The sequence below is a fragment of the Miniopterus natalensis genome, chromosome 3 (assembly GCF_054644295.1).
Source record: "Miniopterus natalensis isolate mMinNat1 chromosome 3, mMinNat1.hap1, whole genome shotgun sequence".
NCBI lineage: Eukaryota > Metazoa > Chordata > Mammalia > Chiroptera > Miniopteridae > Miniopterus > Miniopterus natalensis.
The window spans coordinates 103,756,960-103,775,275 of record NC_142083.1 but is presented as its reverse complement, the minus strand read 5'-3'; the positions used below and the strand labels follow the sequence as shown (position 1 = coordinate 103,775,275).

Genomic DNA, 18,316 nt, shown 5'->3' with positions numbered 1-18,316 from the left:
GGAATCTGACAGCAGTTGTTACTGCTTGGCAATCACGACTTTTCGCGTGCTGCTGTTACCCCCACTGGACTGAGCTCCCCTCCCAGCCCAGATCCTGCTCCCCGTGTCGACCTACTGAAGCTCTGCTGAATGAATGGGTTCCTCCCAGGACCTCAATTTCCCATCAGTTTCCCAAGGCCTCCCAATGCTCCTCTGATGGCTTGGTGAGGTTTTAGGCTCAATGTCAAATCCAGGCAGCAGCTAGTCCCAGAACTGGGCAAGACGTGGGCAACCGACTGACTAGGTGGACAAAACATGCATGGGGGGGGGGGGGCATGACAGGGACAGTACACTGGAGAAGCTGTGGACTAATCAAGTGGCCAATGGCTTATTCATAAGCCAAGGTGCCCAGGAACCTCCTGATCCTTGCAGGTGACTGCTGGGCATAGCTGCCCATTGCGCTCCCCTCCCATGGCATGTGCTGAGCTCTGGTCAATGTTGAGAACAGGGGCATCCAGTCTCTGTAGCCCCAATGTAAGACAATTTCACTTCATACCAAGGCTCTTGGAGTCTTTGGGAAATTCACCAGCCTGGTTTCCTTCCATGGGGAGGCATTTTGCAGGCATGGGTAAGGCACACACAGCAAAGAGAGAGCACACACCTAGGAAGCACTTATGCGTGTGGGCCCTGTGGAGAGCGTGGCCACCATTTGGGGGGTCTGGCTTGAGCTCTGAGCATTGCTGGGGCCAGGCTGGAAGAACAGAGAGTACTTGCCCTCCTCTGAGACACCCAAGGGTACCAGGGAGGCCGGAGGGAGGCTGACCTCCAGTGGAACCCCACCTGACAGGGGGTTTGCTGGGGGCTCGGACCTGTCTCCACAACGGCAGCCACAGCAGGGGGTGGCCACAATGTGGGCCTCGTCACACTCCTCCTGGCCGTGACGTTGCTTCAGGTGGCCACACAGGTGGCAGTTGAGGGCTGAGTAGACGATGCCACTGCCCAGGTCATCCCTGAGGGGGTCTGTGGCCTGCTCCAGGGAGAGTGGGTGTTTCTGGCTGTCCTCTCCCTTTGTCACTGGCTCCAGACCGAGGCACTCTGGGGAGCTGCTGGGGAGGAGTGAGTTCTGAGGGCTGTGAGGTGGCTCCATGTCCAGTCCAAAGGTGAACAGGGGGACTGAGGTGGGAACCCCAGGAAAGCCAGAAGTGAGGCTCTGGAAGGGCCTGTAGCATCCCTCCCCACTGCTGGCCTCAACCCCAGATGTCCCTGGGCAGATGGCACCGCTGGGGAGCGGGCTGGAGAAGGCCTTGTACCCAGCCTCTCCAGAAGGGCCGAAGCCCTCCGCTGCACTGCCCTGGGCACAGCCCTGCTTCACCGCGGGCACGAACTGCCTGTAGCCGCCGGTGGGGGCCGAGGCGGGGGCTGTGGCTGCCCTGTGCTGCAGGACGCTCCGGCGGAGGGCCTGCTCCCAGGTTTCTGGCTCAGGCTGGAGTGCAGTGGGCGGCTCAGAGGGCTGGGGAGCAGAGAGGATGTGAGGGTCCCCATCGCCCAGGTACTGGGCCAGCTGTGGGTCTGAGTCAAGCTCTCCAGGACCCGAGGACTGGCTCGGCAGGGTGCCGAAGCTGCGGTAAGCGGGGTTGTCTGTGATGCCGGCAGCGGGCAGCTCCGTGCCAGCCGGGCAGTCTGGGCTCTGCGTCAGAGTGGCTGGAGGGGTTGGTTCTGGGCCAGGAGGCTGTTTCCCCTCCTGAAGTGATGCCTCCTGGGGCTCCTCACTTGGTACCTCAGCCCAAGGCATTTGCGCACTCACACTTCCTGAAGGTGGAAGAGGGCAGGGCTCCCCGAAGCCCGGCGGGCAAAAGCCGACATCCTCACCCCCAAGAAGGTCCAGGAACAGGCTCTCTGCCAGCCGGGCCGCGATGCCCGCCCTGCCCTCCTGGAAGCCGCCCCCGCTGCTCTCAGGAGAGGGGCAGAGGCTCCCTCTACTTTCACCAGCTTCCTCCTCACTCTCCACTGCGGCCTCTAACAGCTCCACGCACTTCACCACGCTGATGCTCTCTGGCCAGAGGACCGTCCTGCTGACCTCCACAGGGTGCCACGCTGGTCCTCCAGGACCCTGGACAGGCCCGCTCCTCGCAGCCCTGGAGGAACTGTCATCCTTGCCCACTCCATGCTCCAGCAAACAGGGCAGGAGCTTAGCCAGACAAGTCTTCCAGGGTCTGTAAAAGCAAAGTGTGGTCAGGGTTCAGAGTCTCCCCTTGAAAAATTCCTATTCATCCTTCAAAACCCAGCTTGAAGTCACCCTGGACTGATGTCTACCTATTGGAGACATGCTTCCTGATTTTAAAATCAATAATCTGTCAGTCTATTCCACTACTATTCTGGGAGCTCCTTGAAGGCAGGGCCCCTGTATTCCTTTGGGATGTTTGGAGCTTAGCATATAACCTGGTATCTACTACAAACTCAGCCTATTGAATAAATAAAAGTCTTTGTCAGGGATGATAGTATTTAAAATATGTATCAACACACAGCATAAGGATTAAGCAGGTAGGATGGCTGCGGGGTCCTAGGGCTCCCAGTGTCCTGAAGTCCCCTGCTGTGCCAGGTCTAAACCCTTTAGTTACTGCACTGTGGGGAGGCCCAGGAGGCCCTGAGGGAGGAGCTAAGGAGGCTAATGTGATGGTGGCACACTCAAAGGTTTAGGATAGTGGTGTTTGCAGACCAGTACACAATTATGTCAGCATTACAACAACTGGCACAGCTGCCCCGGTAGTCAACTCCACGAGCCTTGCTCAGGCCAGACTGTGCACTCCCAAGGGGTTCAACACGAGCCTGACCCACCCAGGGAAATTCAGGGGGCTCAGCCAGCAGCCCACCTACCCAGACAACTCCTCCTCCTGCTACCCTTCGAAGGGAAAGTGCTGAATGCCAAGGAAGAGAAGGCAGACATGGAGGGGGGGGTGGGACCCCACTCTCAAGGTGGGGCCTACTGCACCAGTTTCACCCCCTTCCAAAACCACATAGTCTACGACTGAAGTTCATATACATACGGGCAGTTGGCTGGTTCCTGGCCTCCGGACCTCTTTCCCCACAGTGACGCCTGCAACACAGAGACAGCCAATGAACAGGGTGGAGAGGCCTTCCCGGACAGAGGGATACTCAGTATTTGCCATGGGAAGACCGTAGGCCTTGATGTCACACAGGTCTGAGGTCACCCTAATAAGTTGCTGTGGCTGACGGCAAAAACGGTCACTGTCATATGCAGCTCCTCTCAGCCCCTGAATCTGGACTGGCCGTGTGACTTGCTTTGGCGAACAGAATGTGGCAGGAATGACACTGTGCCAATGGACCTGCCTCTGGAGGGTGAGACGTGGCTTAGTCACCTCCATTGCCCAGGTGAGTCAGACAGCTGTGAGGGAAGCCACTGGGGATGACCCAGCTCAGAGAAGAGCTGCCCGGTCCAGCCCAGACCCCTACCCAACCCCACTGCTGAGCGACCTGCAGAAGCAGCAGCTACAGAAATGGCTGCTGTTTCAACCAGGTTTCGGGATAATTTGCTACACAGCAGCTGACTGATACATAAAGGACACCGACTGTGTGCAGGACCCTGTCATATGCACTTTATATGTATTGCCTCAGTGAATTCCAATGTCAGCCTGTTATATACACACTACAACCCACACAAGAAAACTGAGGCTCAGAGAAGTTAAGCCACCTGCTCAAGTCCACTCTGCAGGTGAGTGGCAGAGCCAGGGTTCAAAGTCAGCACCACCAGACTCCAGAGCCTGCCAGAGGGTACCTGGAGACCTGAGAACACTCAGACCTTCTAGACAGTACCTGCACCCCTACTCCCTCTTTTCAAGAGAACCCCGATTACCTCAAGCAGACCACACGTGGCCAGAGCACTGGGGAAGATCGCCCCACCCCTTGCTCAGGGCTGGCCACCTGGCTGGTCCCACAGGGGAGCTGGCCCCACCACCTGGCTGGTCTTGAGGTATTCCCACTCCTTACAGGTGAATGGTTTAGGAAAGAGCATGTGATGCAGTTCAGGCCAATGAGAAAGGAGGAGAGATTTGTGGGCACTTTGGTGGCAGTTTCCTGGTATAAGAGGAAGACACAGGAATTGTGTCCCCCCCTCTCCCTTGCTTTCTGGCCTCCTGCCCTGGTACAGGTACGTCCCCAGGAGATGATAGGCAGATGATCTCAGGGGTCATCTCCTCCCAAGGGAGGGAACCTACCGAAGACTGAAAAAGTGGCCATGAAAGCTGAGGGGAGGGGCAGGAAGCCTCTGGGCTTCTGTGACCACACTGAGCTGCTGAATCTACCTGCCCTGAGGGCCTCCTGAAGGCTCAGGGGCAATTCCAAAGCCAATGAGTGTCCTTAACATCCAGGCATCTGAATCCCATTTCCTGATGCCTGCAGTCCGAAGCACCCGAACAGACCAACTCTCCTACCTGAGACTCCTGGATGACAATAGCCACGAGGGGGCTGTGGGCCGGGTTGGGAATTTGGTCCCACCATTCTTTCTTAATCCTGAAAAGAAAGTCAAACGTGTTGGTCTCTCCTTCCACAGTCGTCAATACTTCCTAGGGGCCAGGGACCATGTTCATCGGTGTTGGATGTCTCACCCTAAGCCCATGAAACAGGCTCTACTGTCAACCCCATTTGCAGATGAGCAGACCGAGGATCAGAGGGGTAAAGGGACAGCTGGCTGGCAGAAGAGCAGGTTCGTGCTCCAGCATTCTGCTACCCAGAATGGAGTTCCCGATGCACCATCTCTGTCCGCAGTGGAAACAAGCCCAGGGAGGCAGGAGAGACTCAAGATGCAGAGAATTCTGGGTGCCCATCAACAGTCCCCTCCATGGAGCAGCCAAGAGTAAGGTGCCAAGAAGAGGCCTGGAGTGGCCTGAGAAGCTGAGGAAACCCAGGGAAAAATATATTCCTTCTCTCTCCCTGGGTCAGCCTGGAGCTATGGAGTGTCAGCTCTGAGAGGAAAGGTCCTCAGATTACCCCTGGATTAGGCTCCGCTGACTCCACTCAGTCAGCCTGTCCTTACTGAGCACCTACTTTGTACCACTCACTGTGCCAGGTCTCAGGGACACAACAGTGAACAAGACAAACAGAAGCCCTGCCCTCACAGAGCTGACCTTCTAGAATAGGAGACAAACAGATACAGAAATGATTAGATGACATTAATTATGGGATTAAGTGCCATGAAAAAAAAATAAAGAAGGGAATAAAGAGGAATAGAATGTGTGATCCAGGAAGGCCTCCCTGAGGAGGTGACCTCTGAGTGGCAACTGAAGATGGAAGAGGAGCAAGCCATGGAGATGCCTGGGGCAAGGGCTTTCCACACAGGCGTACAGTGAGTGCAAAGGCTCGGAGGGAACTTGCTTAGTGCATTCAAAGAACAGCAAGAAGGTTGGAGTGCCGGACACAGTGAGTGGGGCTGGGAAGGACAGGTGATGGGGAAACTGAGGCTCAGAGAAGGGAAAAAGACCAGCCTAGGGTGCAGAGGAAAACTTGTAATCCCTGAACTCTTCTGCCTGCCAGCTGTCCCTTCACCCCTCTGAGCCAGCAAAGTGCAGGACATTCACTCAGTCAGTCCTCAGCCATCACTAATCCTTACGTGGTGAGGCAGGGCTTGCTAGTCCCATTTCAGAGATGGGAGAACCGAGACTCTAAAACACCATGTGTCCAGGGCTCAAACTCACTGGAAACCAGGCTCCTTCTACCTCCAACCCACTGTAATCCAAGACTCTCTTAGGACTCTCAGGACTGATGAAATATGTTCTCACTATATCTCAGCCTGCAAAGGAGGAACCCAAGGTTGCCGGTCACACAACTACCAACCTCCCAGGTCTTCTGACTCTGTCAGGGCAATCGTCTAGCATTCCTCGGTCTAATGTCACGTGCCTCCAACTATCTGGACTATACCCTGGGCATGATCCATCTCCCTTTACCAAGGGAAGGCCCTTCCCCCAGTTTACCCTGGCCAGCTCATTCCCCCAGTCAGGTCTCAGCTCAAATATCACCTCCTCCCTACCTAGCACAGCACCCTGGAACATTTCTGTCCTTCACCCGGGTTTATTTCCTTCAGTGCATGGATCACTGTGGAAAAGGCCGTGCTTATTTGTCGACCTGATATCTGTCTCCCACAGGAGTAGAATCCCTGTCGGTTTTGTTTCAGCTGTGGCCTCAGGGCCTCCCACATAGTAGCTGCTCAATAAACATTTATTGTTGAACAGAGGGCTACAAGCTGACAGAGAGGAGGGATTCCTGCCCACTCCGCATCCCAAAGGGCTGGCCCAGGACTCACTTGACAATGCCGAAATAGCAGGGCAGGCAGATGACCAGGATGACAATGCAGGCGATACTGACGGTGAGTGGGAGGCGTTGCTCCCAGGGCCACGCGTAGTCTGGAGTGGGAGGGAAGTCATGAGCCTGCATATGCTAAGTGCATCCTGGTGTCCATTTCCCAGAGCTGGAGACCAGTGCCTCAGGAAAGCGTCTCCCAGGCCCTGTGTGGTCTGGCCACCACCAAGCCCTCCTGCCTCCCCTCTCCCCTACGCCTTGCACACTGAGCCCTCACCACTCTGGCCTCCTCGCTGTCCCCTGCTCCTCCAGAGCTCAGTGCCAGCTCAAGGTCGTGAGCCTGCTACTCTCTTTCCTGAGCACAGAGGTCAAGGGCAGTAACTCTGGACCTGGGCTACCTGAGTGCAAAGCCCATCCTCACTGGTGACCCAGTACACATCCCGCATGCTCTCTGTGCCTCGGTGTCCTCACTGCTGCAATGGGGTGAACAATGGCACTCACCCCACAGAGGGTTGTGAGGGTGACATGATTTACTGCCTACCGTGCTCATAACAGTGCCTGCGCGGCCATGGCACCTGCTGTCGCCACCTTCGCACAGCTGACTCCTGCTTCCCTTCACCCTCGCCCGCTCCAGGTTCTCCCCCACTCTCTCTACTGCTGCCCCTCTCATCGCTCCACCCCCTACCCGGCTTTACTGTTTTCCAGACTTACTACCATCTGGATCTAGAGCTACCTGATTTCCTTTTTTGTTTACTGGTTTATTTTCTGTCTCCCCCCACCCCAAATGCCAGTTCCACAAGAGCAGGGATTTTTGTCTGTTTTGTTCACTGCTGATTCCCCAGTGTCTAGCACGGGGCCAGGCACATAGTAGGAGCTCAATAAATACCTGTGGAAATAATTAATGTGTTCAGTACATTGTGTATGTTCCATATAAGCTATTTCTCTTCCCTTCCTTTCCCTTCCCTTCCCCAGGTCAGTGGTAGAACCAAATCAATTCAACAAAACTTTCTCACTTACTGTGTGGCTGGCATTCTGGGCACTGGAGAAACAGACACTACCCATGGAGCTCACAGCCCAGCGTGGGAGACAGGTGGGTGAAGAGACATCCACAGAACAGGCAAGGGATGCTGAGAGGGATGTGTGGTGGGTGGGGTCGAAGTCCCTGCCAAGCACACTGTGCCCAGCACTCTGAAGAATCCTTCTTTCAGTGAATGTGAACAGCCCCCCTCCTCCCCACTGTGCCTGAAGCAGTTGTCTCTCCCCTGTCTCCCCCTCGTCTTTGCCAGGTGGCAGTGTGCCCACCCTGAGGTTTGGGCCAGTTGTGACCGTCTTAGTCCTCTCTCCAGACATGTGAGTTTCTAGCCTCCACTGCAATGGAGAGGGGCTGTGTGACAGCCCTGGGCAATGAGATGCAAGGGAAAGTCTGCTAGGGAAGCTTCCAGAAAGATTATTTTGCTTCCTGACAAAAGAGAAATGTGTGAGGTGCATTGTCTTGTGGCAGCCTTTCATCTCCTGTGGTCCTTGGGGTCGGGGGGGGGGGGGGGGTGTGCAGCAGCCAACTTGGGGCCATGAGGTGACAAGTCTAAAGATAAAACACTGCCAAGCTAAGGATGGCAGAGAAAAGAAAGGCAAGAAGGGGAGACATCCCTGAGCTGCTGTATGAACCGGGAAGGTCCACTTGTAAGACTTTATTTTATGGGAGATAATTCAACATTTCTAGTGCAAAAGCCACATGATCAAGTTGCAGAGTTGTTTGGGGGATAGCTACACGTGAGGGACTACATTTCCCAGGATCCCTTGCAGCTATACGTGGCCAGTTTCACCAACAGAACTTAAGAGACAGTGATGTGCTTCACTTCCAGGCTATGGCTTTTAAGAAGCAGGGTAAGTTTTGGTTACCCTGCTCTCATTCCCCTTCTGCTGGCTGGATGCAGACAATGGCAGGGCCCTTAGAGATTCTTAACCTGGGGTCCACAGACTTCCAACAAGGTTGCAGACAGAATTCAGAGGTCTAGAATTGGATGGGAAAGAAATGACATCCTTACTTTCACTAACCTAGCATTTCTTCCCATTAGGAATGGAGGGAGAAAACCACAGTGAGAACAGCATCAGTCAGTCAGCTGCCAACAGAAATCACAGCTATTCTCCTGTCACTTACAGCTGCCAGATGGTGAAATGTCACTGTGCTCATCGACTTTGAAATTACAGCACTTACGAAACTACCACTAGCTCTTGTATCTCATGTGTTAATAGAGAAGCATATATTCCAAGATAACAAATATATTTAAAATATTTTTATAAGTGCATTTCAATAAAATTGGTTCCCCTGTAATCGTATGTATTTCATTTTATACATTTAAAAACATTTTTCAGAATGGGGTCCACAAGCTTCACCAGGCTGTCAAAGGGCCCGTGATACAAAAAAGTTAATATCCTTATCCTGAGAATGATGGGGCCACGGAGGAAAACCACCCACAGACCAGCAAGGTTCATGTTGGACTGTTACCCAAGCAAGAAATACACTCGCACAGGGTTAGCGCAGGGACCTCGTGCCTGCCTGGCCGGTGCGCCGTGTCAGCCTGTACTGCAGCAGAGCGTCCTGGACGTGGAAACCCAGGTGCTGGGCCGGCGCAAGTGCCTGGCCACAGAGTGAAAGTGGGGAGGAGAGATTCTAAGTGCTCAGGATTCACAACAGACACTCACAGTTAAGCCACTTGACGCTGGGGCTCCACTCACTCCACGTGCTGTTGTAGCTCTGGGCCCAGGCCCTCACCCGTGCGCTGTAGGAAGCCCCGGGCTTTAAGGTGCTGGCTGGGAAGCGGAGGGTGGGCTCCATGTAGGTCACATTGTAGACTATGAACTGGTGGAGGAAAGGAAGACATCACTGCACCAGCTGCGGGGAGGGAGTACCAGCTCCCACTCTGGCTAGTGTCCCTAGCTGACTCCACAGTGCTTGAGAGCCACCAGCCAGAGTGGTTAGAGCATTGTCCCCATACTCCAAGGTTGCAGTTTGAATCCCTGGTCAGGGCACATATAAGCATCAACCAATGAATGTATGAATAAGTGGAACAACAAATTGATGTTTCTCTCTCTCTAAAATCAATTAAGAAAAAATAAAAAGAGCCACCAGCTGGGGTATTTGGTTGTTCTTCCAACTCAGGCATTGTTTGCTACCTCCAAAACTGACCAGACTCGCATGACACCGGTCAAGAAATGGGCCCTTACCCCACCTCACTGAGCAGCCATGTGATGTGACTGGGGCAAGTCAATGAACCTTTCTGAGTTTAGTCTCCTCATCTTTAAACTGAGGGTAAGTGTTCCTACTGTCACTTTTGGGCCGTGACCTTAGATAAGTGGCATAACCTCTCTGGACCTTGATGTCCTCTTCTGTAAAATGGCAACAATAGAAGCGCCTGCCTCCCAGGGCTGCTGTGAGGATTAAATGGGTTAATGCAGGCAAGCACTCAGGGCAGGGCCTGGCACCCAGGGAGCATGCGAGTGATCTTTCTGAAGCACAACAGTCACTGCACCCCTCTCTCTCCTTCACAGGCTCTCTAGAGCCTCACAGTCGAGGCCAAACTCACTGGCCTTGCATCTCAGCTCCGCCCAACCCAACCCCGACTGGGAAGAGAATTCCAGGATCTGTTGTTAAGTGGAAAAGGTAAGATGACAATTAGTATGTGTTATCGTCTGTTTTTTGTGCTTAAAAAATGGTGGCAGACCGACTGAGAGGGCCCTTGGGATCTGCACCTTGTGTCGTCTCCTCGTGCGGCATGGGCAGGGCCTGTGACTTGTTTCTCACTGACAGAACATGCAAAGGTGATGGGTGTGAGAGACTACACACATGTGATTACATCAAGTAAGACCGTCATTCCGACTGGCGAGGTCTTGGTCTCTCTCTCTCACTCACTGGCGTGGAGGAGGCCACGGGGGAAGGCGTGGAGGGTGGCCTCCTGCCGAGGGCCAGCGAGGACCTGAGGCTCTCAGTCCGAGAGCCCCCAGGAAACGGATTGCTGCCAACACCACAGGAGCCTGGGAGTGATCCTTCCCTAGTTGAGCCTCAGGTGAGACCACAGCCCTGGCCAACTCCTCAGTTGCAGCTGCGGACCCAGTGGAGCTGTGCCCAGACTCCTGACCCCCAGAAACTGTGGGGCAATAAATATGTGCTGTTGATATTATGTAGCAATGGACGTAGTGAGGAATGAACAGACATGTTAGCCGCATAAGCATATACTCTCTCTGGAAGGAGACATGCGCCTCACACCCTCTACCTGCCTCTGTCCCCTCCTGGCAAGAGACAGAGCAGTGGTCAGCTTCTGGGAAGAGGAACTGGAGGCTGAGGTTGGTGTTGGGAGAGAAACACATTTCCATCCTAAGTCCCTTTGTACCATTATGAAATTATGGCTTCATGTAAATATTACTTTTATTAAAAAATAAACTTTAAAAAATGAAACAAAATCTGTGTTCAGATCAATTCTGCCAGCAAGTGAGTGGCCCAAGCCCTCTGCCTGGGGCTCGTCTCCCCGCGGGGTCCCCCTTGGCAGCTCTCCCTCCTCCTCTGGCCCTGCGGCCCCTTGCCAGCTGTGGGCAGCTCTGCTTCTGCTTGAGGCTGACATGCTAGGGAAAACATCTTGTGTCGAGTGAGCTGAGAGGCTGCACAATGAGGAAGGAAAACCTCAACAGGCTGCTGGGAGCTGGTGGAGCCAGAACTTTGCAGCGCAGTGAGGGGAGGTGGGAGCTGTGGCGTCCAGGCTGGGACAGGACGGCACTCCCAGCTGTTCGGAAGACAACCTCTGAGAGGAAGATCTGGGAAGAAGAAAGAGCACAGGCTCCGGAGCTTAAATCCTGGCTTCAAATTCCAGCTCTGTCCCCAGCTGCAGGACCCTGGGTGAGCCAGGCCGCCTGTCCCGGCCTCAGTTCCTCATCACTAAAATGGAGAGACAAACACCCTTCCCACCTGCTGGGCTCTCACAACCACCAGTGATAACATATGTTGTGAGTGGTACATAATAGGCACACAAGAAATGCTAACCCCTGTGGCCGTGAGCACGGCATTCATGACCCTGAATGGACCTTTGGCCTTGTTTTCTGATTTTTTCACTCCACACACGCCCACAGCCCCATAATCCTCAGATATGCCACAAATTTTCATACCTCTGAGCCTTTGCGCATGTAATTCCATCCGCCTGGCCTACCCTTCCCTTCCTTACCTGTCCAGAGTACTCCTATTCATCATTCAGTGCCCAGGCCAAAATTCCATCTCCATTATAGAACCTTATCTAGAAATCATCAGGACAAAGAGTAGCTCCCTTTCCAAAGTCCCACAGCAAGCTTCCAGTATCTCTCAGTCTGACCACAGTGGGCGTCTGCAATACTGTAGCAAATATGACTGGACAGCTGCCCAAAATCTATGCCATTGGGGTGAGGTACCCAAAGCCCACAGTAGGTTAGCCTCTGCCCCCAGCTCTAGGGTTACTCCTCATTGGTCTAAACCAGTGGTTTTCAACCAATGAGCCACTAGAATGTTTAAAACCTGCAACACTTGACTATTTAGTAGGGGCACTGACCTCTTTCCCCTAAGGTTGTAAAATAAAAAATGACAACAGCCTACACAATAGCCATCTGGTGTGAACGCCTGTCTTGAACCATAAATACGTAGGTCATATAATAGAGATACATCTTATTGGTCATGTTGCACAATAAGGTTATGTCTGATTGGTTAATTCTTGGTACCAGAAATCCTTATATACGAGTATAGGCACCTGATTTTTAAAAAAGTCACTTTGGAGTAAAAAGGGTAGGTAATTAGTATTATTTTATTTTTTTTTTGTAAATCAATCAAAATTATACCTATTTTTTTGTCAGACTGGAAAAAAACATAATATATTCTTTGGTGTGCCTGCAGAATTTTAGTAATTAGTTTATGTGTGCCATGAGATGAAAAGGCTGAAAACTGCTGGTCTAAACCCATCCTAGCCACTCTGTTCCTACCCTGTGATTGGTTAGAGAGGAACATGTGACCAGCTCTGGCCAGTGACTAATGAGAGGAATTCTCCAGGCCCAGCTCTGACCTTGGGAAGGAGACATGGGGGAGGGGCGTCTCAGTAGCCTCTGCCCCACCAACAAGAGAAGTTGGACCTGGATTTCTGAGGTGGGGCAGCCCCAGCACCTACCTGCCCACTGAGCCACAGCCTGGGCATGCTGACCAACTCTATCCACTGGCTGGAGTCTGGCGTTAGGTCCTAAACCGGGCTGCGTTTCAGCCAGCCCAGACCCTGTTTCCCCATCCCCAGGGTCTCCTTGAGGGGAGCCACCTCCCGATTCTCAGCCCATCTGGCTTGGGTGGAGCTGACTCCACCTGGAGCTTCGGAGGTGGGCATGTGACTCACCCCTGGCTGATCAGAGCAGGGCACCAGCACCCTCTCTCCTGCCCACAGCCTGTGACAGGTTCAGATTGGCCCAAGGACCCAAGCCAGGCAAGTAAGCATCGCACTGGTCCCAGGAGTTTTATTGAGAATTATCTGGAAAGGAAAACTTTTCCCACTGCAGCTGTGGGACCTACACTTGGAGCTGCTTGTGGGCATGTCGGCCACGTGAGGGAAGAACCTGCCTGAAAACGGAGCCAATGAGGAGTAAAGCGGGGCAGAGCGATGGGGAGATTCCTGGGACCTGGGTCCAGCCACGATGAACAAATAAGTAAATTCTTTGGAGCCTTCTCTCTCCTCCAGGCTATACCCTGAACAGGCCCAGGACATGGGAAGACTAAGGGACAAAGCCAGACCTGCCTCTTTCCTTGGCGTCTGTGCGACCCCCTCTCCCCAACTGCCCTCTGAGCCTCGCACTGTGTGCGCCCCATTCCTGCTCCTACCCACCTCCTGGCCCAGGGCCAAGGAGGAGCCATGCCTGAGAGATGGAAATCGTCACCACCAGCTCCCCGGCTTGGTCAGGAGGAGAAGCAGCAGCAACAGAAGCCGAGCTGGGAGCTTCATATGTCTGAGGCTGTGCCCGGCCGCCAAGGTGGCCAGCCTGGGTCCAGGACGCCGGTGCAGCTCAGCACAGGCCCTCGGCCACTCTGCAGGAGAGAGTTCCAGGCCAGGGCATGGGAGGGCGAGGCGGATGGGGGTTCCCAAGGCCTGTGGCACTCGGAAGGAAAGACGGAGGATGTTCGTAACATGCTTTGTGCTGGTCGTGGGAGCTCGTCTGTGTCACCCACTTTATGCTCTCAATAGCCCTATGGGATGCTACTCTGGTTATCCCCATGGTACAGATGAGTAAACTGAGGCACAAGGAGGTTAAGTGGCATGCTCGAGATCACGCAGTGGGCAAGCGGCAGGGCAGGTATTGGAACTCAGTTCTGGGGGATGCCGGGCCTGTGCTGTGCAGACGGCCCTCTAGTGGGAATGTCTGAGGGGCAAACGTGACGGCACTGTGCCCACCCACCCTCATCACGCCCTCATTGTGTGCAGCCTGCCAGTATCTGCCTGATGATAGATCAGTGCTGCCTGTGAGGTGTCTGAGCTCATTTAGAAAGGAGCCGCTGTCTCTGCTGGGCCTGGAAAGCAAGTACCCGATGCCACGAGTGTCACATGAAAGCAATCACAGTGAGACCAGCAACAGCACTGAATTATGGCTGCACCTACTCCTGGGGGAGGGCTTTGAGACCTGGCCTCCTCTCTGTTACGAGAAAGGGTTAGTGAGCCCATCAGCTCCACTCAGCAGAGACGGCTTTCTTGATCAGTCAGGGTCGGGAGGGAGATGATGCTGACTGAGGGTTTCACAGTGGGACTCAGTCATTTAAGTGTGTTCCCGAAATTTCACTATCCCTCCAGGCCCCTGGGACACACAGCCGTGGCCCAGAGCCTTCTTTACAGGGAGGAACAGAGCCCCAAAATCACATCCCTTCTCTGCACACTGGGTACTGGGCAAGCAGTAGAGGGACAGGAGCAGGGACTCCAGGGCCCAGGAGTCGTCTCCCACCCTGGGGCCAAACCTCCACAGTGCCCACTCACCTCCGTGGGGTCATCTTCACTTGAAATGTTGACTAGATAGGAGAGCTCGGAGTGCAGGAAACTCTCGGAAGGGTATGGGCTGCTCCAGGTCAGCTGCCACATGCCAGAGATGCTGTCATCAACCGTGAGGTTTCCAGGGGCCCTGGGTTTCACTGTGGAGAAGCCAGGTCTGGTGAGGGCTCATCAGCGGGTGGACCCTGGGCCACTGAGGTTTTTACTCAACACCACCTCTGTGTACATTTGTAAGGTACCATGTAAGGCCCAGATAAAGGCAAGAGCCCCACTGAGTTTAAGGAAAGGTAAGAGGCTGCTTGGGCCATCTCCCCCACACGGAGCCTGCCTCCCCCACCCCAGCGCCCGCCCCACCCTGCCCTGCCCCACTCACCATGCTCACTGGGCCTGAAGGTGCCACTCCACAACTGCTGTGGCCCAGCCCACAGGTCCAGCTGGTAGATGTCCACACTGGCCACGTCGTCCATCAACATGTGGCACAGGCATACCATGCTATCCCTGTTCTCAGGAACGCACGTAAGGTTTCTGCAGACAGGGCGCTGCATGAGGCTGGTCGTGCACACACGGGTGTCCCCCGTATGTGCCTCAGGAACCACATGCTCTCCCAGGTCCTGGTCACCTGCCTCAAGGACCAGATCAGGGGACTCGGAAGCAGAGTGGTAAGGGTGTGTGGTGGGGACAGAGGACGAGGACCGCCTTCCCTGCTGGTCACAGCCCCTCACCACACCCACATGGACTCAGACACATCCCTGGCTGAGGCCTTGGTCCCCGGACTCAGCTCATCCCTAAAGGCCAGTGAAAGGGAAGACCGTGGCACTGAAGAATCTGTAACAGCACATGTGTAGCACACCTCCGTGCACACGACTGTGGCACACGCTCTGCGCCCCGCACAGGGTCCTAACGTGCTTCCCAAACAGCAGCTGGGGGCTGGGCGTGGCGGCAAGCGTTTTCCGTAGGGGGCTGGACAGAAAGCATGCAGGGCTTTGAGAGCCACACATCTCTGTCCCCACTGCACAACCCTGCAGGCAGGCACAAAAGCAGCCGTACACAACATGGGAACAACACGGGCGTGGCCGTGTGCCAACAGCACTCTATTTATAAAATCGGTGGTGGGCCCAACGTGGCTCCTGGGCAGTTTTCCATCCCTGGTCCAGGCCCTCATACCTAACATGCAGAAGCCCAGAGCGTCCACCTTAGCACATCGCGAATGCCTGCCACCAACGTTGGTGTGTCTACCTTCTGCTGTGCCTGAGGCCTGGCCCTGTGAGCCTTGAGCACCTGATCATGTCCTGGGCACCCCGTGTACACGGACTGTCCCAGTGAACCACAGGGAACATGCACTCCACATTTCATGGGGAACTCACCCTAACACTGTGCCCCAAACAATGGTCATGTCTGCGGGTCTCTGAGTATGGTCTGGGGACCCACAGGTCAAACTCCCTGCCACTTGACTCTCTCTCTCTCACACGCTACAGAGTTTTCTAGAGGCTGCATAGTGTGTGTGGTGTCACTGCTCTGATGGCTTGTGTGCTGTTGTGATTTAAATTTTCTGGTTTAATTCCTACTAGGGTAAATATCGATAGCTACAGGCTACCTAGACAAAAGCTCTTGGGGTCCTCACTAATGTTTAAGCGTGCTAGAGTCCCAAGACCAAATGCTTGAGAACCACTGGTCTGGTCCAATATTCCGCCCACATCCACATGCCACACACCTGGGTGACACTGTGCTCAGAGCACCATGACACACCCAGGGTATCACACACACTGCACCCCGGCGCCCCAGCTCTAACCCTGTGCCTAATAAGCACAGTGAACCGCATTTAGCACCTGGCACTCCAGGGCACCACTGGTCAAGGCCAAATCTCAGGGTCAACTTCCCGACCCCCCCGGCTGCACCACAGGCTTACTCGGAGTCCGGAAAGTCCAGCTGGTAGGTCAGGCGGAGCTCGGCGCTGCAGTTGGTGGGGCCGCCCATCCTCCACTCACAGGCGGAGGTGCTGAGGTAGTCGGAGAAGCAGGTGGGCCGAAGCTGGACCTGAACACTCCCTGGGGAGACACGGGCGCGCTCTCAACAGCCGGAGCCCAACGAACTAGAGGGGGACGTGTGCCACCAGGACAGGGCAGAAACTATCCCGAACAGGACCAAGGGGCCCATCACAAAACAAGGAAACCACAGTCCCAGGACTGGTCATGTGCCTCCCAGCTGGCACTGAGGTGATTCCTGAAGCTGAAGAAATACCCTGGGGTGCAGGGCCCATTGAGGGGATACCCCAAATGCACCTTTATGCCATGCAGCTCACCTACCTGCCCTTGGCCAGATTAAAGGAAAAGTCTGAGGAGTGCTACCTGCCAACGGGCATCTGCCCTGCAGCAGTATGCCCTGTGCCTGCTCCTGCCCCATCTATTCTGCACCCCTCTCTGAGCTCAGGAGGCTGACCCCCACCGTCTTGTCACCCAGGAGCTCTTGTCCTCTGGCTTCTTTTTGGGTTCGGCCAATATCCAAGGGCGGGATGAGAGGTTGGGGTGCTTCTCCCAGCCAGTCAGTGGCAGAGCTGGACTTGAACCCAGCAGGATGTCTCCTGGGTTTGCCAATTCTCTGAGAGCCATTGCCTAGCTCTAGTCCACCCAGTACCTGATGGGCAGTGGCCAGCACTGGCCCCATCACAGTTGCCCTCAACTTTCACTTGCTCTCTGGATAGAGGACTTACCATGCCAAGGAGATATCTAATAAATACCTCAAACTCTCCTCATCTGAGTCCCTGCTCCCCAAACCCATATCCCTCTGCACCTCAGAAATGACAACCGTGTCCTTCCTGGTTGCTCAGGTCAGAATCGCAGAGTCATCCCTGACACCTCTCTCCCTTCATTCTAATCTGTCTTCAAATCTCCCTCCCAGAAGGATCAGGAAGACAGTCCCCTCTCATCGCCTCTGCTGGGCCAAGCCACCCAGCTTACTGCGGCGCCTCTTCCCTGGCCTCCCGGCCTCCACCCTTCTGCTTACAGACAAAGGGATCCCTTTTAATCTAACAGGTTCATGCCACTGCTCTGCTCAAACCCTGCGAGGTCCTTCCTGACTTGGTCACCCTGTCCGCCAGCACATACCAGCCTCCTTTGGTTCCTCCAACACTCTAGGCAGGCTCTCAGCCCAGGCCTCCACTCAGCTCCTTCCCCAGATATCTGCATAGCTCCCCCTTACTTCAAGTCTCTGCTTGCCTGTCACTCAATGAGGATTTCCCTGAGCACATATTTTAAGTTACAACCCTCCATTCCACCCAGCTTCCCCAATCTTCCCTGCTCTGTCCTCTACTATCTGCTTCCATCACCCTCTAACAATCCTTAGAATTTACTTCTAATTAGGACCATCTGTCATTGGTGGTCTCCTCCCAGTACAATGTAATCTCTTCAAGGCCAGGATCTTTGTTTTGTTCACTGATTGAGCCTGGCAGGTAAACAGTCATTCAGGTTTGCGGAGTGAATGAATGCATGAATGAATGAGAGGCGGTGACTTACCAGAGACTGCCGCCCACACCAGGATCAGGCAGCTCACAGGGAACAGGAGCCTAGAGCCAAGCCACTCCATTGGGAGATCTTAAGGCACCTGCTGAGAGAAAGTGGGCCAGGTTAGTGCTGACTCACGGTCACCACCATCCCCATCATCCCAAGTGCAGCCTTCAGAACTCACATTACTCCAGATACAAATGCCCTGGCCATTTGTATCTCTGGCAACAATGAGCCCTCCGTGTTCATCAGAGATCTGTTTATAATCATGAAACCCAACTCAGATGCACAAAGCCTGGAGGGAGAGCAATGGAACACCTGTCCCAAGAGATGCCTCTTGAAAAAATCCCTAAGTTTAAGCACCCCTCAGAGTTTTGGAATTTCATAATGCATATTTGCATGTAAAGGTTCTGATAAGTCCTGCAGTAAGGAAATTTATTTTTCTTCATTTAACCCAATGATTACCAAATTTATTTCCATACCCAACCTTCATTTTGTGTGTGTGTGTCA

General features: G+C 54.1%; 1 protein-coding gene across 4 annotated transcripts; it reads right to left on the bottom strand.

Moving 5' to 3' along the window:
- Positions 1–107: 107 nt before the first annotated feature.
- On the bottom strand, positions 108–17,997 carry IL4R (interleukin 4 receptor). 4 transcript variants are annotated; one of them, XM_087815187.1, is made up of 10 exons: positions 17,819–17,997; positions 16,216–16,354; positions 14,683–14,834; positions 14,298–14,449; positions 8,992–9,148; positions 7,831–7,870; positions 6,293–6,412; positions 4,428–4,506; positions 3,024–3,073; positions 108–2,192 (listed from the first exon to the last, which is right to left on the bottom strand). In XM_087815187.1, the coding sequence occupies exons 1-10, from the start codon at positions 17,886–17,888 to the stop codon at positions 641–643; spliced, it is 2,511 nt and encodes an 836-aa protein (XP_087671313.1). In that variant the 5' UTR covers positions 17,889–17,997; the 3' UTR covers positions 108–640. The 4 variants fall into 4 exon arrangements, with proteins under 4 accessions (XP_087671313.1, XP_087671315.1, XP_087671314.1 ...); XM_087815189.1 differs by lacking the exon at positions 7,831–7,870 and having other exon boundaries at positions 6,293–6,392; positions 16,216–16,350; positions 17,815–17,997; XM_087815188.1 differs by lacking the exon at positions 7,831–7,870 and having other exon boundaries at positions 6,293–6,392; positions 16,216–16,375.
- Positions 17,998–18,316: the final 319 nt, after the last annotated feature.